The following is a 26,961-nucleotide window of genomic DNA, read 5'->3' as shown; positions in this document are numbered from 1 at the left end:
ACAGCCCCAACCAGTAGGGGCCGGTTTGACTTCAGGTATTTTCCACGAATCAACCACAGTTGACAGAGCACAGAGACAAGAAAAGCCTGAGAAAATAAAACACCACCACCGCGCCAGCGCCCTCCTGCCCCCCACACTATCCCCTGCACCACCGCCCTCCCCCTCCCTGCACCTGCCAGTCCAGGGCAGCCCAGGTGGGGCTGGGGAAGGAAGGGGCTGAGGAGCCGGAAGTCACAGGAGACCCTGGCTAGGAGGGCCCAGCACTGAACTCAGCCCACACGGCTTCCGGCCATTCTCTAGTTTCCCCTCGCCCCTGTGCTTTCCACACGCAGAAACAGTTCCAGATCTCTGAGTAGGCGCCCAGTTATTTGGTCTAAAGAGGCCTGATGAAATTCCAAAAAGGAAAGAATGGATGGAAATTAAATTTCCTCCTTTTTCTATTTGTTGGGTCTTGGCTGTTCCCACCTGGGAGCCTCTTCTTTGTTTCCAAAAGCACCTGTTCCACAGAACCAGAAGCTGTTTGTAAATAAACATAAATCCTTTCCAATCTTTAATGAGACTTCTTTTTCACTCTAATGTGTAAAACATTTTACTTTAAATGCATTTCTTAGTGAAAATAGAAAAATATGCAATTCCTTTATTTTTTTACCCAACTGCCACACACAACATTTTGTTTCAAATCTATGTTGTGGATATACACACACACGTATAAATGAGCGTCCTAATTAGTGCCTGAGCACACCCCACAAGCATGCGACTTATTACACTGTCACCAGCGGGGAGTCTTAAACCTAAGAAGCCTGAAACTGCTGACCTTTGAAGGAAAAATAACTTAGAGATGTCACTGCTTGTGGCTCCCCTGGGGCCAGTGCCCCCCAAAGAGGGTATCACAAGGACTCTTCAGGGAATGAATAGACATGTGGAATTGACCATGATTACACCAATGCTGAATGTGAAGGCTCAGATGTCACGCTGTCCCTGACCTTGTATTCAGATTTCACCAAATGAATATCGACACAGGAAAAAGTAGATGTTTGACTATTTTTATTGTGCCTATTATGAGACTCAGCACAACATTCAGGTAGCAAGGAAAAGGGCTTACAGGTGGGCAGAACACTGCCTCCAGGCAGGGATGTGGCTAAAGAGCCCCAGGGAAAGCTAAGGAAGCTGCACGCTGGCTGTAGGCAGAGGCTAAGGTGCTGGGTGGCTGAGGAGCCAGTGGACCATAAGGAGAAAGCGGGGCTGAAGCCCCCATGAATGCCCCCGCCCCATCCATAAGTCATAGCAGAATGTGTTCTTGGTGCAGAGTGACATTTCCTGTTTGCCCAGTGGTTTGTAAACCCATTCTGCAATAATGACCCAATAGGAAAAGACACGTGAAGTGAAATAACCCAATCCTAGAAAACAAACTACTCTAGATCTTCAGCAGTTTTATCAACAATACCAATGGAGGAAAATGGTCCTTTGGTGCCACCATGGGTTAGGAATTCTTCCCGTTGTCATGGAGCACTGCTCTCCCAAGCAGAACAACGGCGATGATGATGGAGTAGACCACGCTCTTGACCAGGAGGAGGACGTAGGTGTAGTAGGCAGAGGTGTTCATGAGCTGCAGCTGCAGGGGGTCTAAAAGAAGCCATTGACTAGTTTCACCTGTTCTTTTGAAAGGCTGAGGCTTAGTTTGGGAGCTAGGTCACAGCACACATTTCTTACGACCTGGGCTGAAGTGACTCTCACATCAGTACAACTGGAGTGTAAACATCTATACCACCAGCACCCCTATGACCACTGTCAAGACAACTCAGAATCCAGTTTGTAGGCCAAGTAGGTAGAAACAACAACAACAAGAACAACAAACAACAAAAACCTGCGACCTGTGAAATTCACTTAGAACATTCCAAAGTATTAAAAAATAAGGGTGGCTTTAGAATGAATAGTCCAATGGGAAAAAACCCCATTGGTGATCAATACCTTTTAATACTTCTTCATCCCCACCATGTCCGTATGTAAGAATAATAGGCAATAGGCATTAACCACAACTTAAATATCACTTTTTTAAGAACTTTGCACAGAAAGTTTTAATCTTATTTGATTTTTCAATAACATATAAGATTATTATTTGCATTCCCATTTTCATATAAACTGAGGACAGGGAGAGAAGCAATTTGCCCCATTTCACACAACTAGTAAGTACAAGAAGCCAGATTTCAATCCAAGCAACGTGGCGTTTAAGAACCCAATCTCAGCTCCTCTGTAATTCTGCCTCTCCACATGCAATACCTACATGTCAAGTGATTATGGATAAATGTGGAGGAGGAGGAGGAGGAGGAGGAGGATTAGCCAGAGTCCAGGAGCCCGTTGGTATTGGACTTGGAGGGCGGATCAGCAGGATTAGAGCCTATGCTTTTCATCATTTCCTCTGTGCGTTCGTGGGGAAAAGAGCCAGGAACTAGCACTTCTTAGGTAGCAGCTGAGGGAGATCCCTAATGCCTGGTACTCCACATGTGGGGCCTTATGTTTTCAATAAATGAGTTGGGTGTTATTTGCATCATTCGTTGTTGGCTCAGAAACTGTAAATAATGTACCAATATTCTTGCAAATAAATAATTAAAGACTAGGGTTTAAGTCTGGATTCTGGCACCTGAGGTCCTGTAATCATACCCACTCCTTAGGTGTGCAGCCGGTCTCAGGGCCGTGGCTTTGCAATTTAGAGGAAGAATAAAAACTGAGTAAGTATGTGAACTCTTGATTCAGATGGTCTGGGCCGAAGCCCTGGATCTTGTGTGTGGCGTGGTAAGAAGAACCTAGTTAATTTTAGCTCACTGTCCTCATGTGTAAAGTGAGAATAAAATACTTCATAGCAAATATTAAGAAAATTAAACAAAACCCACTCACAGTACACACAACGCCTTCTGTAACAAAAATTTCTCAAGGTTAGTTCATGTTATTAATTACCAGCAAACACAAAGACCTAAAAAACCTCTCAAAGTACTTGATACTGTTTTCCTCAGTTAGTAGAAACAAAGGCCACAGAAATGAGTGAAGTCCACTGTTGAAAGGCTTCATTCAGAGCCCCTCACTGAACTCCTCATTTATAGTCCTCTCATTCCCAAGGCAGAATTTACTGCGTGAAGATGAGTCCTGGGAATTAATGGACTGACTTAAGTTGTCGCTAAGTCTATTTTGCAAGATCTAACCATTGTGAGATTTCTACCCTAAGCCAGGGAAGTTCAAAAGTTAAGTTGATCGGGAGGGAAAAAATGCTATAGTACAACATAAAGACAAACAGAAAAACTTACCATTTTCATCTATCAGAGAAGCTTTTGTGTAGTTAATAGCAGCGAGCTCTGAAAGAAATGAGAGAAAGTATTATTCACTTATTCATATCCATTATCTGACATGCTCTATGTTGTGGATAGTTAGATGGATAGATAGATAGATAGATAGATAGATAGATAGATAGATAGATAAATAGATAGATAGATAGAATCTGTCAACAGACTGGAGAGAGCCATTACAAATAGGAGTCCCACAATTCCAGAAATGTTGATCTGATTCTTTGTAATTCAGTAGATAATTCATATATTGCATTTCTGCATAGGAAGATGTCAAAGTTTACAATTTTTTTTTCTTGGTAATGTCTAAGGCTATCCTGTTTTCCCTCTGTGCTCACAGCTCCTAGTACAGTGCCTGCAGCAAAGTAGGTATTCTGTAAATACTTGTCAAAAGGGAAAACAACAAGCAACAGGAGTTACTCTTCACACTGCTATAAAGTCCTGAGTGTTTACAGTATTTTCAGTGTGTTTATAGTGCTGTGAAGTCCTGAGCGCACACTGCTCACATGAAGCTTGCTACCAAAATGATGTCATCAAACCTGAGAATCCACTGCAGAATTTTACATGTAGGATGGAGTCTGGTTTAGGTCAATTTCCCAACTACACTAAAGGAAGCAGCCTTACTTTTCCAAATCGTGTACACCACAGTAACCATAACTCCAGCACATGATTTTCTGAAAAGAAGGTGTCAAGGTTTGTGGACATGACAATAATGCTAATGAAAGCCGATACCCATTGATGATTATGGTGCCTGGCACTCTATGAAGTCCATGTGCATTATTTCATCTGATCCTGGTGACACTGACATGAGCTGAATCTGGAGGACTCCATGTTACACACAAGCAAATACAATTCAGAGATTCTACGTGCCTTGCTGAGAATCATACCAGTGACGGGCAGAGCCAGCCCTCAGGGATGGTAGTGGGGGTTAGGTGAGCCACAGCATGTGAAAAGTCCCTTGTACAACAATCCACATAGAAGCTAATCATAAGCCCACCACTGGGGACTCTCAGACATCATCTCTCCCAGACACAGTAATTACTTTTAGCAAATGACCATTTTAATACAGATACAGTTTATAAGAAACAGCACTAGAAATCTGCTATACAATGGCATTAACAGAAATGCCCTCATTAACTTCATTGTTAAAAGACAACCTTGGGAGACATTCGTTGCAGAAATAAGTGCCAAGTAAAACACATCATAACCAGGAACTTTCCCCTTACCTTCGTCATCACCAGAGAACTTACTATACTTTTTCCTTTTCTCCAATCACTGGAAAAAAGAAAACCTAAAGGACACTTCAGCCCAGCGTCTACATTAAATTTAAGTTTTGCTCATTTGTTTCCTCTGTGTCTTAGCTGTAGATATGAAAAATTATAGCAGTTTATGTATTACTTTAGTTACTTTTGAGAAAGGATATACATAAAAACAGTAAACGTAGGAATAAATTCATCCATGCTGTTTTCAACAGCAAGCATTGTCACCGACATGATTCCGTGAGCCCTCACATCCCAGGTGAAAGGAAAAGTAATTGCTCGATCCTGATTCATCATTGGCCAAACTAAGAATCTGGGAAGTAATAAAAATTCAACTGAGTACATTTTAAAGATTTAATCAGCTGTGTAACAGATCTATTTATGAATCGAGGAGCATCTTATCCAGCAAGTAGAGGGGAGCTCCAAAGGGCTACAAGAAAAGAAGGTTTTCAAGATTGAAAGGGAGGGAAAAAGAAGTTATTAGCAAGGAATCCATTGTTTTGGGCAGGTGATCCCCCCTAAGAAACAGAAGGGGTCAACCAGTACCCTTCCTAGTGTCGACCAGGAAATTTCTTGTTACAGTCCTGCATGTTGAAACTGCAGTTGGGTAGGGATAGAGTCTTGGTTTACTGACTTGGGGTCTTGAGCTAAGTGAGGCCACTTTGATTCTGTGGGTTATTTTTTTTTTTTTTTAACAGCCCAGGCTTTTGATCAGACTCTCAGCTTAACTGAGAGATGAGATCAAAAATGGTGGGCATTTCTCAGCAGCTGCTCTGAGGTTTTTGGTTTTTGTTGTTGCTGTTGTGATATTCATGGGCCTTGACCTTTTGGCTTAACCCCGTGATGTTCACAGGTTACCACTTTAGGTTTACAATTTTTGAGTGGGTCAAAGGTTTACAATTTTTGAGTGGGTCATTCTCTTTGTTCTTTTTGAATGTTCCAGCCTTCGAGAGAGCATTTGTTTGTTCTGAATGTACATTTAAAGCTTTAAAGAGAATATAATGCACCAGGAATATTATTATGATTACTAGAAACAAGATAATTCCAATGTCTGAAGTGCTATTTGAGACCATGGTCCCCAAGACACAAAGCCACTAAAATCAAATAATTAAGAAAGATTCTACCAAACCAGTCACTCTTTTTAGCCAAGTGGCTTGCTCAGTGATCTGATGTTTTAGAGTTTTAATCTCCCCAGGTCAGTTAATCCAGGTATAGCAGGTAGTCTTGGTTAGAGCACAGACACAGCCTTGCTCAGCTAACAGATAATCCAGGACTATCTTATTTTCTAGAATTACTTTGGCCAGAGTCTAAGAATTTTTGTTGGACAGCCATTTCATTAGTAAGAAATTCTGCAATAATTTTCAGAATGAAAGAGAAAGTCTTGATCAAACCTCCTTTACATTTATCCCTCACCCAGGAAGTAGGGCCTGGCCAAAGGAGTAAATCCTGGTCATGAAAGCTACCTGGGAGGTAGTAAACCAATGAGATGCCTTATTTAACTTGAGAAAAGTTAGAAATAGTTAAATTTTTTCCTAGCCTGAAATAAAAGATTGCTATAAATTCCAAAGGTCATCTCCCTCGGCTGTGACCTGGGAGATACAGATGATGGAGTCATCTCTCCAGGCCATTCACTGGAAAGAAAAGGAGAAAACATTTCACGTTTGGTTAAAGTGTGATACCCTGATCCACTGTCTTGGGCAAAAGTGCCCTGCCTGCCTGTCAGCCACTTCACTTTCTTTCAGTCGGACTCAGAAATGTCCAGTGTCTGTGCAGGACCCGGGGGCAAGTGGGGACTAGCTGTGTGATGTTCGCGGGAGCCCTAATACCTTTAGTGTTACAACAGGAGCACTCAGTAAGGTCCCTCTTCTACTGAAGGTTCGAGGGCTGTCTTCCTCTGATGACATGTACAAAATACCCAAACACCAGGCTGTAAACTGTAACCTTTAACTGTGATCCTGGAAGGCTACCTTAACCTGTTGATGACAGGCTTGAGCGTGAGACTTAGTAGACGTACTCTAGCTGGACAGACTAGCACGTGACCCGAGGCTCAGCAGAAGGTGGTACACTGAGAGAATGTCAAGAAGTTTGCAAGGTTTTCCTTCAGGATCCTATTATTTGCTCAGTAAAATAGGAGCCTTGGTCCCTAGAGATCACAAAAGATGTGCCTCAGGGGGAAACCCATTTTGAACAGTGTCTTTGCCACCAAGAGGGACTCAGACTCTTGTCTGGGAAAGGCTTTAGCCCTTCCAGGAATGTACAAACAATAACAAGGTCATGTTAACAGTCCACACTAAGTGACAGTGGTGTGAAGTCCGGCTGCAGGTATACACAGTGTCCCGAGGGAGGAGTCTGAAGCCTTTGGAGATAAATCAGTTTTTCTAGGCCTATGGACCCAAAAGGTTAGACACTGACTTAAACCATTTTATCCTATTTTAGAAGTCTTACCATTGATGTCTGTTTATAATATGAGTCACTTTAAATGCCCCATGTGGACAAAGGAATTAAAAATCAAAAGCCAAGAAAATGGGGTTTACCAAGTAGCCAGGAAGAGCCAAAGGCCGTCTTGATGTCCCCTTAGCCCAGACTCTTTCTCGAATATACTGTCATTGTTTACACACCTCGATTTCCCTGATTCAGAAGCAGACTTGTGCCATGTTCAAGGACATCAGGACATCAAATGTCTGGCAGAACCCAAATAGACTCTATCTACATGTGCCACAATCTTACAGATACAATGTAAGGAACACTTAGTATGAATTTTTATTTGACAGTGCTTCCCATGTAATTTAACATATCAAATAAGACAAATTAGTTTAGCACATCCTTTGGAATGTACCAGGTCAAAGAGACTTGAGCTGACCAAAACACTGAAGAAGACAAACAAACCCAAAAAACTTTTTGTCCTTTTGACAGAGAGAAATCAAATTCTAATGCTATACCTACTTACTTTTGATTTGAAAATCCTTCATTCCAATCTCAGTCCTGACCACACATAACATTCCTTTCCAAACACCCCCTTTTTATAAACTTTTAATACTTTTTCTTTTACATTCAGGATTGGTCCTGAATTTATCTTCTTTAGATCATCAGCCTCGCTTTAGAACAAAATTCTTTTCTTTGTTTCCCTCAAAAATATAACTCCATTCATTGCTGGGAGCCATTTCTGAAGTAAGACAGGTGTGCAAGTCCTCCCACCGTCAGATGGCAACTGGCATCTTCACCCACTCAACCCCTACTGAATTTCTGCTTGAGCACCTACCCCCCAAGGCACTGACTGACTGACATCAGGAGTAATTTGCCTTCTTATGCTAAAAATATATGAATTTCACCTTGTGAAAAAACTTGTTATAGGAGTTTCTTCTTTTATGATTATAGGAGCAAATATTACATTTCCTGAGAAAACCTGTTTTTCTTCCCCTCAAAAACAGGCTATTGACTCCTGCTCACAAAGACCTAACTCTTGCCTTTGCTATGCTAAAAGCTTTGCCTTGTATTTGAATGCTAAAGATTCCTTCCTTCCCCTTGTGATAAACATCTGTTCACCTATTTCAGTCTCCATTGGTAAAGATTATGCATGAGTCTTCTACCAATCTATGTTCTGGAAATTTTTACATACCAAAGAATTTGTTATCAGAAATTATTGTCTAAGGCAATTGCCACTTCTGTTTTGTACCCCATACATTTTTTCAATAAATAAAGCTGACTCTTGGGTCAGTGCAGAGAGGCCTGCCTGGTGAGCAGAAAGAAGGCAAGGCTCTCTTGCTCCCTTTTACCACACTGTCCATCCTTCAGGGAGCCCTGGACCTGCTGGAGCTGGACTCCGGCAATTCATCATACTTTTTCTTACTGAAAACACACATCTTACTTTCTTTGCATTCTGGGTTGCTTCCCTTATTATTTCTAGTAGTCTTCTTAAATTATTAGAATTGTTACCTCTTAGAGACCTTCATTTTTAATGAAAACTAATAAGGAAGCAGTTGTGCACTGTTAAGCAGTATTTTTCAGATTGGCAAATTTATGAATACATATCATAATTTCTAGAAACTTGTGCTTCTCAAATATCAATCTTTCAGTAAGCACAAAATAATGTTTATAAGCAGATCTTAACTAACTTCAGTTTCCAAAAGTTTATAAACCCATGTTCATTAATTAATAATGTACTATTTTATCATACTTGGAAATGATCTAGCTATTTAATGAATATAACTTAATTAATTTAACAAGTGCTCTAACTCAGCACAACTTTAAAGTTGTAGCCTCCCAGGAAGTTTTGGGAGGCTAAAACTTTATCTAAATTTATTTTATTTTATTTACATCTATTGCGTTTACTTGTTCCTAACAGTTCAGCTGAGATTGCCCATACAAGCTTTAGGAGACCGGGGAGCGATGGGTTAAACGGGTGATGGAGATTAAAGTGCCCTGGTCCTGATGGGCACAGGGTGATGAAGTGCTGAATCTCTATTTTGTACACATGGACCTAGGAGAGCACTGTGTGCTGACTAACTGGAATGAAAATAGAAATATACAAATAATAAACTTATAAAACATCAAAATTTGTCATTCCCCCTGGCTCTTTTTTAACATTTTGTAACTGAGATCACATCTACTTGCTTGACTTTTAGTAAACCAGGCACCTGGAAGTTTTAATCTTTGTGCTGATAAAACAATAGAGAAATGTCTATTTTATTTAAACCAACAACCGAATATTTGCCCAGCTCATGTGAAATTGAAACATGTTTGGGTTACTTTCTATCTTTCTGAGAGATTTAGAATGCCCAGTCTTTGCAAGTGCTTGTCTAAAAACCAAAGAAATATAGAGCTCTTTGCAAACTCATTTGGACAATGCTGTCCAGAGAGAAAAATATGTCACGTTGACGACATTGATCTGTAGACACACAGATCGCTGCAACAACCCTAGAGTCACTGACGTTTATGGAGAAATTTATGGAGAAAATGTTCAGATTTGCATGTGTCCCTGGAATTATGAAGGACACTGACCAGGGTTTAGGCACAGGACGTCTTTAGCTGTTTGTATTTTTAAAAGGCCCTTAGCCTTAGTTTCCTTCACCCCAGGCATTTGTGGGCCATGTGCACATTTCAAAGACCTGAGAAGATGGATCACTTTGAGGACTGAGGAAAAATGCAGGTTCCTCCAAGAAGGACTTTGCTTTCCTAAAGCCAATCCTGTATAAGCCCTTTTCCAGAACTAAGAGAAGTGTGGAGGTGAGTGAAGGGACAGGAGAGCTCTGCATTGACACCAGAGCTGCATGTCTAGTTCTGTCCACAATTGTCAGGACAGCCACTCTAGGTGTCTCAAAGACTTGGATTTCCATGAAATGACATCAAAGTTTGATATAAGAACATGAGCCTCAGTATGCTTCCTTCCCTCTGAGTGTAGAGTTTGCATTTTAAGTATTTCTGGCAGATGGAATAGGCCCCCTTTGGTGAAAGATGGGTCCCCAGTCAGGGTGCTAAGGATATTACCCTCCCCAGATCCAGGGTCACCCACAGTGACCAGCCAAAGGAAGGAACCCACAAGCTACACATCCCAGGCAGGCAGAGCTAAGAGCAGTGACACAGGATGACACCAGCAAGGAGGCAGTGGCTGTCTCTGGGAGAGGAAGGACCCAAAAGTAATGGGGGTGGGTTTGGAAAGGATGGGATGATGGGAAATTCTGTTATCCTCTCTGCACCAAGCATTGTGGACAGAGATTTGGAAGGAGTGGATTCTTAGAGTTTCCACCCTTTGCTGGCTTCTGTGGGTTTTTTCTAGGACCCCTTCTGTAACGTTCTTATTTACCAGAATTTCAACTTGGCTGTTGAAGGGAATACACAGCAGAAATCACCCAGTTTCATCAACTCTGGGATAGGTTCTTTTAGGGCCCTCCATTAAAGGTAGTGTTGGGTAGAAAACCATTAAGTTGGCAGACTCATGTTTATGACTGTGTAGTCTTTATTGAGCGGAAAACTATTTCAGACTAGAGTGAGTTCTCAAATGAGCAAAGAGAGGAGAAGGAGGAGTTACCACAATCTTACAGATTTTGTATTAGTACTTCTTCCAACTTTAATTTTTCATTAGCCTTTTGCAGTGAATCTTTCAGTGAAATGACCTTGAAATTTTAAAACCTTTAGGAAGCTTCTACTTGCTAATAAACTGGGGTGTCCTACTCTCTTTAATTGTGAAACCCTTGCTCTTAAGTCCATTCCTAAATGGTCTTATCTAACTGGAAATTATATCTTTACATCTGGGAGCCTAGTTGTTAGATGAAAAATAAGCAGGTGTACTGGAAGGTGGTGGGCTTGACCCTTTAGAATTTGAGGATCCCAGTAGCTAAGACTTGGAACCAAACTAACACCTAAAAGGGATAGGACCCAAGTTGAGGACTGTGTGTGTTTTACAGCTTAGACCCCTGCACAGAGGTTTTCTGGAGATTGATGGGTGACTTAGTGCTGATCCAACCCATGCCCTCACCAACTTATACCATCAAAGGAGTGTTCTTGAGATAGCGAGCACTCTAACTGCCTTTAAATGTGTGACCTGGGGGGGCCTGGGTGGTTCAGTCGGTTGGGCCTTCAACTTCAGCTCAGGTCAGGATCTCACAGTTCGTGGGTTCAAGCCCCACGTTGGGTTCTGTGCTGGCAGCTCAGAGCCTGGAGTCTGCTCAGATTCTGTGTCTCCCTCTCTCTCTGCCCTCCCCGCTCATGCTCTGTCTCTCTCTGTCTCAAAAATAAATAAAACATTAAAAAAATAAAAATAAATGTGTGACCTGTGCCTACCAATATTTGTGGCTCTTTCTACTTCTGAGAACCCTGTTAACAGTCATCTTTCTCTAAACAAAAGAAGACAATTAGGTGCACAGTAGTGTATGGATAGTAAGAGGCATTACTGCATTCAAGAAATATAATACTCTGTGTGTGCCACCAACAATTCTCCTGAAATTTTGCTGAGTTTTTTACCAGGGCAAGTGTGGTCTGAAAGGTCAGGGGTTTGGCTCCAGGCACACCTTTCTGCCAGCTCACCCAGGCTCTGGGCATGAGCCTCTGCAGCCCGAGCTGACCTGTCCTGGAAAGGAAGGCCCATTACATCAGCAGCCCGAAGGCAAGGAGAGGGGAGCTTAGAACCAAGAGGAACTCACCTGCAGCCCATGAAACCGGTGAGGAGGACAGAGAACCCAGAGGGCTCACGGTTACCAGCCCAGGCTTTTGCCTTATCTCTGAATGCCCCGGGGGGTCCACTTCAGATCCTTTTGCCTCCTCCAAACCTGTTTAAAGAGCAAACATTCAACCAAGTAAATGGTAAAGATCCAATGGCTCTATTAATCAGTCAGTGTGTGAATCAGAGAGCATCCCATCTAGCACGTAGTTGGGAGCTCCAAAAGATGACAGGAAAGGAATATTTTTACAATAGAGAGGGGGAGGTAAAAAGAAATTACTAGCAAGGAATCAACTGATTTAGGCAAGGTCACCCTGATGGGGAAGGGAAGGGGTCAATTAGGAAATTTCCTGGGGCTGACCAGGAAAATCCCTAGTTGACTGGTTAAAGGTTACTCTTCTGAGGCATTGAAATTGTACTTGGGTTAGGGACTAAGTCTTGACTGAGTGACTTGGGGCTTTAAGCTCAGTGTTACCATTTTGGGTTTGTGGGTTTTTGTTTTTTTAACACTCCCAGAGGACAAAGAACAAAGACTTACTTCAGAAATATATAACAAAGCCCTTCACTTGTCTTTTTATGTTCCCCGCTGCTTAAAAAGCGCTTGTTAACCACAGAGAAAGTACAAACTGGTTCCGGGGCCCTGGCCTGTGATGTCCCTGCTCCGGACCTGCCTTGTGCGTCTACAGAGTTACTGGCTCACAGGCAGGGGAGGGCACATTCAGCTCTGCCCACTCGGTCTAAATATGACCAGCACCTGCAACATGGGGGTCCTCTGAGAGAGCATGCCTGACTCAGGAGTGACCCTGGGTGATCAGGAAAACTGTATTCGCTCTACCGTGGTGATCCTCCTTGAGACAGTAGTTCGTTCTGCCTCCCTTCCAGGTCAGGCGCAGGCTCCCACTGCAGTGTTTGCTGGGCAGCATTCACTAGTGGTAGGAATACATCCATTGAGGACAACGGAAGAATGTTTGTACACATAACCTCACTCGTCCCTACTTACCGAATTTCACCTCACAGTCTTATATAAAATTCAATCTGAAACACCCAAGACCATACTAAAAACTCAGCCACCAAACAACCATTTTTTATTGAGCTGCAATCCAACTCGATCAAATGAACAGATTTTGTCACCAGTAACTCCTGTTTAAAGGTGATACTTTGAGTAGACCAAATGAAAGTGAAGCAATACGCTAAAAACAAGTCATTGTGACCTTCGTATTTTGGATGATGAAACTGAGGCAATAAAGGCTAAGTGAATTGTTCTTTTGCTCTTTCTTTGTATGTTCTAAAGCCATTCTACTTTAATTCTATGGGAAAGTAACAGGACATTTATGCAACCTTTAAAAGAAACTACATTAGGGGTGCCTGGGTGGCTCAGTCATTCGAGCGTCCGGCTTTGGCTCAGGTCATGATCTCATAGTTGGTGGGTTCGAGCCCCATGTCAAGCTCTGTGCTGACAGCTAGCTCAGAGCCTGGAGCCTGTCTTCAGATTCTGTGTCTCCCTCTCTCTCCCTCCCCTGCTCATGCTGTGTCTCCTTCTTTCAAAAATAAATAAAACATTAAAAAAATTTAAAAAATAAAAGTAACTACACTTAAAACAAGATTTCTATTTGCTTGTTTTCCACTAATTTTTGATACACAATGTGTGGTATTCCCTTTGAAACAAAGGGTTCTGGAAGGTTATAATCATGTGTATATGCACATACCTTTGTTTACTGAAGGAAAAAGTATCTCTTGAGTCACTTCTCCTTTATTACTCTCGTATTTGACGATACATTTGTGTTCTCTATCCATTGACTTTTTCGGCACAGTCAGCCAGGTGTATTTCATGTATGTGTCCTTAGTCTTCATGGTGTTTCCCTTCTGGGACTCCAGAACTGTTTTACCATTCTTTTCTTTCCAATCTATCTCGATAACATCAGGGAAAAAGTCCTCAAGAAGACAAAGATATGTTCCAACGTTATGGTGTTTTACTTCAGCTTTTGAAGGAAGAAAAATTGTGGGCTTGGGGAAAACGTCTTCATCAGGATTTTTATCTGTGGGAGAAATGCAATAGCCATTAAAGCATTCTTAGAGAAACAGAAGCATTGTGTGGTTTGGAACCGCCTAGTACATAGTTAAAAGGAAGGAAAAGTTGACTTAGAATTAGTGCTTACGATGACCTTTCATCCACAGTGGGTTACGAGGTGCTTATTTTCTTTCTTTCTGTGGGAAAAGGGGTTCAAAAGGTTGTGTGAGTTGCCCAAAGTCACAGCTATTAAGTGGTAGAACCTGGATTAATGTGGAGTTTCGTCAAACAATACCCAGTCACTTGTTGAAAGGGAATCTATTTCCACCCATACTTGACAAACTATCATGGTGACATTTTAGCTTCGAATAAGGATCCCATGCCAACTTCTGATACTGGAGTTCTTCTGCTTGATTTCTGATTTTATAGACCATTTTGTTCTCACATCTGAACCACACCAGGATTTTGAGTAGAGCGATGTTTTAAGCTGCACCTCTGAATCATTTACAATGCCTTGAAATTAGAAGCCATTTGGCAAAATTTACAAAATTTCTATTTAAATATTTATTGATGGGGCGCCTGGGTGGCTCAGTCAGTTAAGCGGCCGACTTCAGCTCATGTCAAGAAATCATAGTCTGTGAGTTCGAGCCCTGCATTGGGCTTGGTGCTGGCGGCTCAGAGCCTGGAGCCCGCTTCCTAGTCTGTATCTTCCTCTCTCCCTCCCCTCTTGTTCTCTTTCTCTCTCTCTCTCAAAAAAAAAAAAAACATTAAAAAGTCTTTTTAAATAAAAATAAATAAAAATGTATTGGTTATTTTCAGAAATGGTCTTTATTAACCTTATCAACTACTGCACTGGTTAGAATTTTGTTTGCTTTAATAAATGTTCACTAAAGGCACATTTTTAACTGAACTTTCAATGTAGTCGATGCATGACTAAAAAGACACCATATTTTGGATCTTAGCATCTCCCCCCAAATTTGAATCTGCCCTACAAGCCTGCTTAATTTGTTGTCATACACACAATTTTCTTTGATTTTACCCAAGTCACATTATATGTAACTGCTGTAATGCTAACAGTTATGATTCCAGAGGATCTTGTACATATAATGTGAAACTATGTAAAGAAACATCAGCATTGTCAAGGGCATGTCACTTGAGGGCTGGAATGTTCCTTGGCTATACATTTGATAATTAATGGTTGAAATTATAAAGAGTAGACCCTTCCAAATTGATTTCCAACTGAAACATAAATGTTAATGCATTTTCTTTTGGGGCTAGTTTCTAGTCAGAATGATAATTTTGTGAAAAATTTCTGAAGAAAAAAGAATTGGTGTTCTCCTTTAAGAAGAAAAGAAAAAAATGTTCTTGAGAATTTCTGCCTATGTTGCAAAGCTCCTGATTTTTATACTAAATCAATAAGGAAACAATGAGTTCTATTCTATGCTATACATAGAATCAGGTCATAATGCAGTTGTTTTAAACTTGTACATCTTGTCTTCACTGCAAATAGTATTTTATTGATTGTAACAGTAAGATAGTCTAACCATGTACTTTGTTTTAAATTTTAAAAGCATGTTATTTAAAATAAGACTCATTTTTCAAAGTACATGATATTTACGTGATTTTTTATTCTAGTCAATACATTAAGAAATCTAGTTTTCATGTTAGGAAGTTTTTTTAAAATAGGATTACTTCTGATTCATCATAGTAAAGAACTTGAAAATCAAATGATCCACTTGGAAAATTATTGTACAGGAAGACAGGATCCTTACCTCCTGTCCCTTTTGCTCAGCTACATTCTAGAAGTTTCACTCTTTTCAGAATAGAAGGAATCTTGAACTCCCATAACTTCTCAATGTGATAGTTAACTGAGCACTTAATAGTGTACTTGACTATATATGATGAGTGCCTATATTTTGGGCAATTATACTACATATTTTTTTCTTTCAACATTCTTTTTTAAACTTATTAGGGTATTTTTCATGGCTACAATCATTTTATTGATCCATGAAATAAAAGCCAGTTCACAAAACAAATATTTGTCTGATACATTTGTGTATATTCATAATCAATTTTTTGAGGTAAATTGCCTGAGTTGTATATATTTTATTAGGATGAAGCAGTACGAACTCTATATAAATTTACTATTAAGTGTGGTATTTCAAAACTGCATATTAATATTGATTCCAAATTTCTCAGTTTATTTTTCTAATTTTTCTTTAATTAAATAAGTAATTAAAACTACTTCATATCTAAATATGAATTTTAAACTCATGACATTTCTAGGTATATTTAAGAGGACTATCTGTATGTGTAGCTATATTTCTAAGTATATTCTAACTATATTTTCCACGTTTGTTTTTCTACTATAATCAAGCATGAAGCCCAAGCTTGTTGAAGTTAGAGATCATATAAATTAAGGTAGAGGGTTAAGATTTAAAGTACACAGAGGGACTACAAAAATTAAAAAACACCCAATATTTTAATTTAATTTTGTTGTCAAGTGAGGGAAAAGTCTACTTAACAGAAACAAATATCTCTAAATTCATGTTATCTGTGTATCAGTGGACAGTGAGGTAACTTTCCATTGGAGCGGTTAGAAATACAGCCGAATCCTGAGGCAAATTTCTGCACGGTCAGTATGATTGGCTATAGGCCTCCCTCCATACTGGACACAATTTTCCCTTTAGGTGTGAAATGGGGCAACTTCTTGGGGGCACCTGGGTAGCTCAGTCAGTTAAGGGTCCTACTTCGGCTCAGGTCAAGATCTCCCAGTTTGTTGGAGCCCTGCATCGTGCTCTGTGCTGACAGCTGAGACTGGAGCCTGCTTCAGATTCTGTATCTCCCTCTCTCTCTGCCCTTCCCCTGCTCATGCTCTCTCTCCCTCAAAAATAAATAAACATTAAAAAAAAAAAAGGTATGGGGCCACTTCTATCCTGCACCTATCATATGTTAAACAAGGTGCCAAGTACTTTATTCACAGTCTCTCATTTAATTCTCATATGACTCCTGATGAATGCATCCTGTTATTCCACCTGATGAATGAAGAAACTGAGGGCAGAGAATAATCACCAAAATTCACATAAGCAGCAAGTGGTAGCACAAGAGCTACAGGTCATCCTGGGTCCAAACCCTGGGCTCTCTGACGACACCCTTTCACCGTCAGAAGAGGAAATGTGACAACTCACAAAGCTTGCCTGTTGTGATCAAGTCATTCTTGTCCCAAACATTTCCTGACAGTTACACACAATGTACATGAGCACTTTATGCAAGTCCACACGGACACAAAGTCAGGTCCTATTAGTGTTGGCAGAATGTTGTCTATGCCGGCCTTTACTGTAAGGATTGATATTAAAATCTCTCCTAAGATTTCCACAGTGAAACATGCTATGGAAATGAGAGATTACAATTATAATCATTACCATTCTTATTAGCAATTTGTTTCTGCGGTGTGCTCCAACATGACATTTAATCTCATGGGACCAATCCTTCCCTACTAACAGGAATACAGTACTTAGGGTGATCATTGGATTTATGTAAATCAAACATGGAGACTCATTGCTTCCTTTGCACCTCACTTTGCTCTACTATGTCTTGAATTCACTCAGCCATCATCACTGGAAATGTGCCTTTGCCACAGCAGCTAATAGGCAATCATGTGTCATGTCTTGTCCACTGCATTTCCAGTGTTAAGAATGTCAAAGGCAGCATTGGCTAAAGCCTAATAATATAGGATCAGTTCAAGGAAGTGCTTAACCTGTCTTGTCCAAAGCAAATGACTCTTTTCCCACCAACAGCATAGTTTATGTGCATTCTAAGCTTTCATCAGAAATTTCTACCTCAGGCTGCCTTTCTTCTAGATCTTGCCCAAAGTTTACCATGAATCTTCTACAGTGGGCTTTCAAGCTAAATGACTAGATCAATGGCCTGTTACCTGGTCCTTCAAGTTTCCTATTGTCATGTTAGATCCCTAGACTGAATGATCCCTGACCCTGCCTGCTGATTATCACCATTTGTGAATGACATTAAATGTCATGGCGCCCACAGTAATGAAGCAGTTGTACCATGAAATGCATTTATTTAAAGACCATTTCTTCCATATTATAAGATGCATATGGAAGGCAATCTGCACTATCTCACTTTATATTCTTCCATAAGGGCTCATGCTTTGAATGTTTTTCCCCCTAATTTTATGATAGAAAAGGCATAACATCTTTGAAACTTTGGTGTACTTCATTTTATCAGTTAACAAAAAGTATATAATCCACCACATTTTTCTCCTACTTTTGAACATAAAATGTTAATCTGTGCTTCTTTCTAGATCTTCACAGGCCTTTTTTTCTCCTTTGGCTTTCCTTACTGCTTCTGATCATCTATTTTTCTCTCATGGCCTAACTGTACATGTTTATTTTATTTTAGGCCTTCTCAAATAGATTTTGGAAACAGATAATATAAATAAAGGAGAAATCATTTGTGCATTAGAGCTGGTTTCTTTTTCTGCCCCAGACCTTGATAGTTTAGGAAGGTCTACCTCAGAGATGAATGAAAAATGAGAGAGGTTTGCAAACACTACACTGAGAGATGTAGACATAACACAAGTGGATTTCAAACACACTGAAACACCAGAGCATAAGGTGAAACTTTTGTTCCAACATCATCCCTCACAAAACAGGGAGTTGCCTTATGTTTTAGTCCTGGGCAACCTTTCATATTAAAAAAGGCTCTTCTAATCCATTTAACTTTGATCCAACAATACTACTTGGCAAGATATCCACCTGAAATAAACTCAACTAAACTAGTTTTGGAAGAAGCATTGGCAAAAGACTATCAGGAGTTTAATGTGGGTTTACTATATATTACTTGGGACTAAAATATGAGTGGAATAAAGACTTGGATCACAGTGTTGGCATATTTTGAAGAATTATTCTGGTCAAAATCTCTTTGGGTGAAAGGTGCACTCAGACCTCTTAGATGACAATTAACAGTACCTCACAGTATGTAGTAAGTCAAGGTAAATAAATACAGCTAAGAGTTATTCTGCATATATTACCCAATCTGAAAGAACATGGCTTAATGAATAAAGTTCCTCATATATTCCCAAATATAAAGAAATATGACTTTATGCCTATTGAATTCCATATTACCAATTTTTAAGAATATGGCTTTATGATCACCTTGCATCAAAGCTTCCTGCCAAACTGGGACTGAATCCTAGAATTCTGAGGCAGCACCAGCACCTGGCCTGCCGCCCTGGCATCGCTTGCCTCCCATCCCTACGTTATATGGAAGAATGAAAGAATATTTACCTGTAACCCTGAGCAGGGTGCCAGGACCAAACACTTTGTGGTCCCAATAATACCCGTCATAATCCCACTGTCTGAAAAGCCTTTACAGAAACCTCCCTTTGTGCAGCCTTTTAAAACTGTGCCCATACTTTTTCAATATTTATATAAATATATCCAAAAGGGCTCAGCTACTATTAAGTGAAGATGAATCTCAAGCAAAATCACATTAGAAATGAACATAATCAAGAATAGATGAAATGACCCCTCTTGGCGTGGGCAGCTCAGTTCCATCTTGTCTTTCCATCTTGCTCACACGCATTGAAGAGTGTGATTTCACCTTTTCTCAACATTTTCCTGAATCTTCTAAATCTCTTTTCATTAAAGGTTTTCATATATCATATCAGTTCTTTTCCCAGAGTGTAATTTACAGATACTTCTTCTATAATTTTCAAAAAGGAACAAAAATAGAAATAATAATTTTTAGTATATAATAAATAAATGTTCCAAATGTTATAGTTTTCTTCTTTATGTCTACGTATTGAAGGGTGGATGTCTGGTTTGTTTATAAAGAAGTTTTTTCCAGAATCCCATTCCCACGGATAGTAGACCAGATGAGTTGTTTGATGAGCACTTAACTTATCTGCTGCTGAAAGACTGCTCCTTTGAACTTGAAGTTACCCTTAACAGTTTCCAGGGTGTTGATTTAAAATCCTGTGCTGGTAATCCGAGGATCCTATTCGGTTTGGTCTTTCTGCTGCTGTTTCAGCGGGAGCAGAAAGGCAGCTGTGAGTTGTGCTAATATTATTATTCTTCTTACTCAGATGGTTTGGGGCCCTTTATCAAGTATTCCACTAAACATAATGTATGGATTTTATAAGCAATAAGTATTTATTACACAAATTAAGAAAGCAAAAGAGCTCATGAATCCAAGACATTCTGTGTCTCTGGTAGCGACAGGCTGAAAAACAGGGGGCCCAACAAGCCACAATCTAGAATACTTACCACTAGACTAGAAGCTTTTGGAGTGTTGGAACTATGTCTTGTGTCTCTTTTATCTCTAGCATCCGGCATAGACTCTGTCTTCAGTAAATGTTTTCTGAGACAAATAAGTGAACAAACCAGAATATAAAACCATTCAGATAGGCTCTTTTCATGATCTCTGCAGCTGAAATGGTTTAGTGAACTCACAAATTGCATTAAACTGGACCCATCTCTAGGCAATATCACAAGAGTTGCAATAGCACAAACTTTGACTAATCTCAGCCCACTTCTAAGAAGCTAAAATAATAAGAATCTGTTGATTATTAATGTTCTTTAGTCATTTACTGTAAGAGTTAATTTTTCTACTGCTGTTGAAAATGAGATCTAGGAGCACCTGGGTGGCTCAGTCAGCTGGGCGTCCAACTTCGGCTCAGGTCATGATCTCACAGACCGTGGGTTCGAGTCCTGCATCAGGCTCTGTGCTGACAGCTCAGAGCCTGGAACCTGCTTCAGATTCTGTGTCTCCCTCTCTCTCTGCCCCTCCCCCACTTGCTCTCTGCCTCTCTCTCTCTCAAAATAAAATAAAGACATTTAAAAATTTTTTAAATAAATAAATAAATAAGAAAATGAGATCTAAAGCAATCATATAGGTTTTGCAGTTATTAGAGAAAAGAGCACTTGATCAACATGCCTAATCAAAGTGTTTCTTAATCAAAGGGTTTCTCATTGAGAAGATCATATACAAGAAAAACATTTTGAACCTACAAAATAGTTTATGGATATGGTCTCACAAATAGTTTAATTTCAAGCCTGAGTCTATACTTTTGTGTGTTTATTTTGTAAAAGTAGAATTCAATCTGATTGCAAGCAGAGAAGGAACAAAACTATTTACAAAGTAGTTGTTTCCATATAGAGGACCAGTAGCCGCAATATTGCTGTGCATCTGTTGAGGGGATCCTACATTGTTTTTCTAAAAAGCATCTATCAGTTTTTCATTCACAGGCTTAAACAGGACAAAGTTACTTACCAGGAGGAGGACTACTGGCCTAGTTTCTCTTGATCCAGCCTGGTTAGACATTATCACACTGGTTAGGTATTCTGCAAAATGTCAGCCTTCTCCTGGGTCTCTTGGCACGACCAGCCAAGACACCTTGTCCTGGCAATTGATCTTCTGGATTCCCCTGGAAGTCCTTGAATATAAGCTTCATGAGAGCAGACATTTTATACATTTTCCTTAGATTAATTGACCCAAATGTCTGTTTTCCATGGAGGCAGTAGTGATGGAAAATGGAAATAATGAGAGCAAATAAAAAAAGAAAGAAAAAAGAGAGAGAGAAAGAAAGAGTAAAAGAAAGGAAGGAAGAAAGGTAAAGATAGGACAAGCAAGCAAGCAAGCAAGAAAGAAAGAAAAAGAAAAGAGATCGGGACCAATTTTAATTCTAAAATTACCAGGAAAAGTGTTCAGAGAATTAAGAGGTTTTTATTTCCAGGTGTTCATGTGTGTGAAACTGCTCAGAGATCACATCAAAGGAAAAGCCCTTCTGTTCCCACAAACACCAGGCCTGCTGAGTCAGCACTTTGGGATTGTATTTCTGAAAGAAATTCTGAAAGAATTTGAGATTGTATTTCAGTAACTGAAAATGCAAACATGCCAACAGAAATATACTTGAGAAATGTGAACAATGGTCTCCAAGTTTTACCACTTGTAGCCATTTTTACCACTTGCCAACATGAATCTTTACTGGGCAGTGCAAAATGGGAAAAGAATTTCTTGGATGACAATATTTTCCTGAAATAAAAAGAAGTTTATAGAATTCTATCTCCCATGGAAAAACTGAGGACTATTGAATACTGAAAATGAACTGAGGACTGAAGGGGGAGGGAAAGGGGAGAAGGTGGTGATGGTCATGGAGGAGGGCACTTGTGGGGAGAAGCACTGGGTGTTATATGGAAACCAATCTGGCAATACACTATTATAAATTAAAAAAAAAAGAGAGGAGGAGGTAGGATCTCCTATAAGAAAAACAATGGAGTCTTTTACCTGATTATCAATAACGTCCTCCAGTCTAATTTAAGCCACCTGCTAGTGTGAAGGCTGGGATCTCACAAAGTCACAGAGTCAAACCTGTAAGAGAACCTTCTCTATTACTAACCTTCAACTCCTTTCTCATTTGAACAATAATACTAAATTCCAGCAGGCACAATAGCCTCTCCTCTCTCTCTCTCTCTCTCTCTCTCTCTCTCTCTCTCTCTCTCTCTCTCTCTCTCTCTCTCTCTCTCTCTCTCATCCTCTCATTGCAGTTTGAGTAAGTTCTGGTGTCTTACATTTATCTTAAGATAAATGCTTATCAGGGCTTTTTCATTTCTGTTACTGTGTTTTTTGTATTCTTCCATTTCCTTTGGTTCTTTCCCATAATTTGTATTTGGGGCTTTCCATATTTTGTGCTGAATTTTCCTCTATGATCTTGCATGTTGTCTAACTTTCCTATTAGTTTAGAGTCTTTAACATATTAATCGCAGTGATTTAAGTTCCCTGATGGTGCCAACATCTCTGTCATGTCTCTGTCTGGTTCTGGTGGCAGCTCTGTGAACTCACACTGTGTTACCTCTTGACTTGCCCTGTGTCTCTGAGATTTTGGCTGGCAGCTGGTCATGCTGTGAGGTAGAGTAGATACTGAGGTAAATATATTTTGTGTTTGAAGATGAGCACACGTTTTCTACTTGGCCTTTAGTATGGAAGTTTGGGTTAAATAGTCGGGAATTAGACTGAATTTGGAGTTGGTTGTTATTAACCTGATGGGTTGAAATGTCCTGTCAGAGTTCAGACACTTAATAATTCTCTGGTATATTTGGTATTTCTCTCTTCACTAGTCTTTGAGTCTTCTCTTTGCTCTGCTCCCCAGAGAAAGTCTGTCTCATGAAGCTCTCTCAGCTCTATTCCATGGTTACTTTTCCACAAAGTTTGCTAACATAGGGGTGAAAGGTCAGGAAAGGACACATTCTCTGATATTTTTATTAAGTATCAATGCTAAGCAATACAGTGAGTTAGGTCTTAAGATCATGGCCTTCACAATATTCCTATGTATTCTATCCCTATCTATGCCTATTTTCTGGAGACAGAACATTTTCAATTTGTGTCCCGCGCCCCCAGGAGCAGTTAGGTACCCACTTACTTCAGGCCGTGGGTTTGATGCCATCCTTCTGCAGATGACATACTGTTACTTCTGGACATAAGGGAGAGGTTCTGGGCAAAAGTTTCAGTGGTCGTCTCCTGTGCCTTCCTTTAATTGCACCAGGATTCCACCAGCACCTCCTTTGCAGATGAAGTCACCCTTTGTCTACAGTGGTGATGGGATGGATCAGATCTGGGTGGATTTCAGCAGTGTTGTTCCCCTCCTACAGCACCCAGAGGAAGACTTTCTCTGGGTTGTCCTTGACCTTCCCTGAGAATTTTGTGGGCTTTCTGGAGGAGAAACTAAGTGCTAGGAAATACCCTGCTTATTGTCCCAATGGCTCACACTCTTCCACTAGTCTATACTCAGCTCTTATTATTTTATTAACAAATTCTACTTGAATCTTGTGACCAACTGTTTGACAACATCTATCTGTTTAAGGTGAGCATCCTGTTTCTACCTGCAAGTGCCTGTATTTCTCCAGTGTTTGAGTAAATTACTTACCCTGCAACCTTACTTCTCCAATAGGCTCAAAGGGTTCAAAGTCATTAAATTTCAGTTTTTCCTGTTTTTTGGACATTGTTAGAAAATGGGAGCTATGCTATTTCTAACTCTACATCTCTGAGAACATGCTGGTCCCCTTTCCCATGTTTTTGGTATTTCTTTACAATAAAATCCTATCAAAACCAGTGGAGAAGTAAATTTCAGATGACTTCCACCCAAATTCCTATTATTTCTCTTTCCCATTTTTAATAGGGTTGTGATATTTCTTTCACAGCAGTCTTTTCTGGACGCCAGTGTTTGCTCTGTCTTTCAGAAATACTTTACTTTAATCTATGGCTTTTCTTTCCACTTTTCTGAAAATTTTTATTTTCCTTTTTTTATTATTGCAAAGAGCAGGAATGTTCATTTGAGTAAGTGCAGTTTATCACTTTTATGATCTTTTATTATCTTGCTTTGGTGTCCTATATGAAAAATCTTTCTCTAGTCCAAGATAATGAAGATTTTCTCCTATATTTTCAACTAGAATTTTTATTTTTAAGTTATACATTTATGCCTAGAAGATATTTTTAATTAGTTTGTGTGAATGGTGTCTTGTAATAAGTTTTTTTTATGCAGATGAACAATTGTTACAATACCATTTGTTGAAAAGTGTACTCTTGGTTCATTAGACTTCCTTGGCACTCTGTTAGAAATTAGATAACCATTTATGTGTTGTCCTATTTCTGGATTCTGCTCTTCTTATTCATGCATCTTGGCTTTCACCCAAGCCCCACTGTCTTGATCATTGAGTTTTAATAGTAAATGTTAAATCTCCTTTTAAAACTGATATTGCAATGGTGTGCTGTTTGCCTTATATTTATTTTGCAACCAGCATTAGTGATTTATATGAAAAGTCCTTTTGGGATTATCATTGTGATAACATTGAATCTACTTATCTGTCTGGGGAACGTTTGACATCTTGAATATATTAAGTCTTCAAATCTATGGACATGGTATACCTCCCCATTTATTTAGTCTTTCTTTGAGTTCCCTCATTAAAGTTTTGTTGTTTTCAGCATATGAATCTTTCATATTCTTAAATAAAGTTTTCTGTATGTATTATACAGGTTGTTATTATGGTTACTATTACAAATGGCGCTGTTTTTAAAATTCTTAATTGTGAATTGCTAGGATATAAATTGCAATTGGCCTTCATCTCACATCTATTTTACGGCTGTATAGTCCACCATTACGTGCCTGTGTCATCATTTATTCAACCAGTTTCCTATGTCTGTATATTCATATAATTTGCAACATTTTGCAGTTACCCAATGAATGTTTTGCATGTATATTTTCATAGTGTTGAAATTGTGCCTTCATAGTAAATGTCTAACAGTGTTTTTGCTGGGTTGAAAGGGAAATGCATATGAACTTTTTTTAGACATTCCCAAATTCCCCTAAAGAATGGCTATATTTTGCATCCTTTCAGACATAATATCTATTATCTCCCACAGTTTCACCAACACAGAATATTATCCAGTTTTGATTCCTGCCAGTCTCATGAGTAAGAGATGTTATCTCAATGTGGCTTTGATTAATCTTTATTTTATTATAAGTTAAGTTGAGTCACTATGTAGAAGTGTCCAAGCCATGTGTATGCTTTTTTTTCTGATTGTCTTTTCAGGTCCTTTGCCATTTTCCAGCAGGATGTTTTAAATGTTTTAGTTCCATTTTTAAAATGTATTTTTATTTTGGGAAAAATTGATCATTATCTGCTCTCCAGGTTTTAAGTATTTCCTCATAGTCTGTCATTTGTCCTTTGATTCAGCTTGTCCTACTTTTTGCCATGCAAACTTTGTTTTCATGTTCATGTAGTAAAATGTATCGTTACTTTCTGTTTTATATCTTGAATTTTAGTTATAGTTACAAATTCATTCTCTTCCTCTTTCTTGCATGAGACAGGCTGCTAATTTTTTTCTGTACAAATATTTTATTTGCGGTTTTGGCTGTAACGTCTCTGTTGTGATTCATTATATCTACCATTGTAGTTCAAAGTAGTCATAGACAGGAAATGAGAAGGCATGGTTGTGTTTCAGGAATGTCAGCAGCAGGTGTTGTATTAGAGATGTCTGAAAGGAAAAGCATTCTATTTTCACTTATTTCTATTATTTAAAATAGAACAGAAAAGAAACAAAGTTTATAGTTTTTATTTCATATTACTTTCAATCATGCCATAATAACCCATATAAGCAATGTAATGCCTCAATATAGAGAACATGAAACATGCTCCAAGGACTTACAAGAGCACTATATGTATTACTTAAGTTACTCTCAACAGTTCCTTTAGGTAACTATAATTATATGTTCCATTTTCAAATGAGGAAAATGAATCAAAAGTATGTTAAACAATTCCTCCAGAGTAAGACAATTAATATGGGGAGGAGGGTTATGTAACAAAGGATAATTGAGGTAACACTGAGAAACAGAGAAACATAAAATAATCATAAATGTCACTTCACTGTATATCATTCTAGGGCAGTGATTGAAAAATGTGTTCTGTAGAGGACCAAATGGCAAACACTTTAGAGTTTGTGAGTCTCTGTGGAAACTATTCAGCTCTGCCACGTGGTGTAAAAGCAGCTACAGACAATTTGTAAGCATAGAGTCAAGGTTGTGTTTCACTTAAACTCTCTTTGCAGAACTGGGGATTGCCCTGTCTCAGCCTCATTTGCAGATTACCTGTTCCATGGTAACTACTATCAGCATTAGGGTTCATAGTAGCCTTTTAGTGTTTGTTTGTTTTCAGGGTGTCACAGAGTAGTAATAGTATCAGATAAGAAAATGTAAATATAAAACCATTTTAAGTGTCATAAATATAGTAATGTTTTAAATTGTTATCAAAACTGTCTTATTAAGAAATGTAAAAATCAATAAAATATTGACTGCAGCAGTGTGAAAATACTGACTCAACCTCAGACCATCCATCTTGACCAAGTCCTCTCCTGGGGCTACGTGTCCTGGACCCTTTGCAGCTTAAGATGCAAATCTTAGGAATTCCTGCTAAGGCCCATTTGTGGGGAGCCTTGCTCTGGCCTTCAGGATATTTATAAATTTTATTTATGATTTCTTAAAAAAACGTGTTTCAGAAGAATGGGTATGAGCTCTGCTTTAAATGTCTGGTAGAATTCCCCTGGGAAGCCATCTGGCCCTGGGCTCTTATTCGTTGGGAGATTTTTGATAATGGATTCGATTTCTTCACTGGTTATTGGTCTATTCATGCTTTCTAT

At 39.3% G+C, this 26,961-nt stretch overlaps 1 gene segment (V, D, J or C); it reads right to left on the bottom strand.

Moving 5' to 3' along the window:
• Positions 1-1,027: 1,027 nt before the first annotated feature.
• The window catches only part of LOC115275040, a 29,106-nt gene continuing 3,172 nt past the window's right edge, over positions 1,028-26,961 (bottom strand). The window contains 5 exon segments of the C gene segment in view: positions 1,028-1,623; positions 3,297-3,344; positions 11,728-11,853; positions 13,451-13,780; positions 19,059-19,129. Of these exon segments, the coding sequence occupies positions 1,481-1,623; positions 3,297-3,344; positions 11,728-11,853; positions 13,451-13,780; positions 19,059-19,129 (718 nt within the window).

Source organism: Suricata suricatta, chromosome 2 (genome assembly GCF_006229205.1).
Source record: "Suricata suricatta isolate VVHF042 chromosome 2, meerkat_22Aug2017_6uvM2_HiC, whole genome shotgun sequence".
Taxonomy (NCBI): Eukaryota; Metazoa; Chordata; class Mammalia; order Carnivora; family Herpestidae; genus Suricata; species Suricata suricatta.
This window is presented reverse-complemented; position numbering and strand designations above follow the sequence as displayed.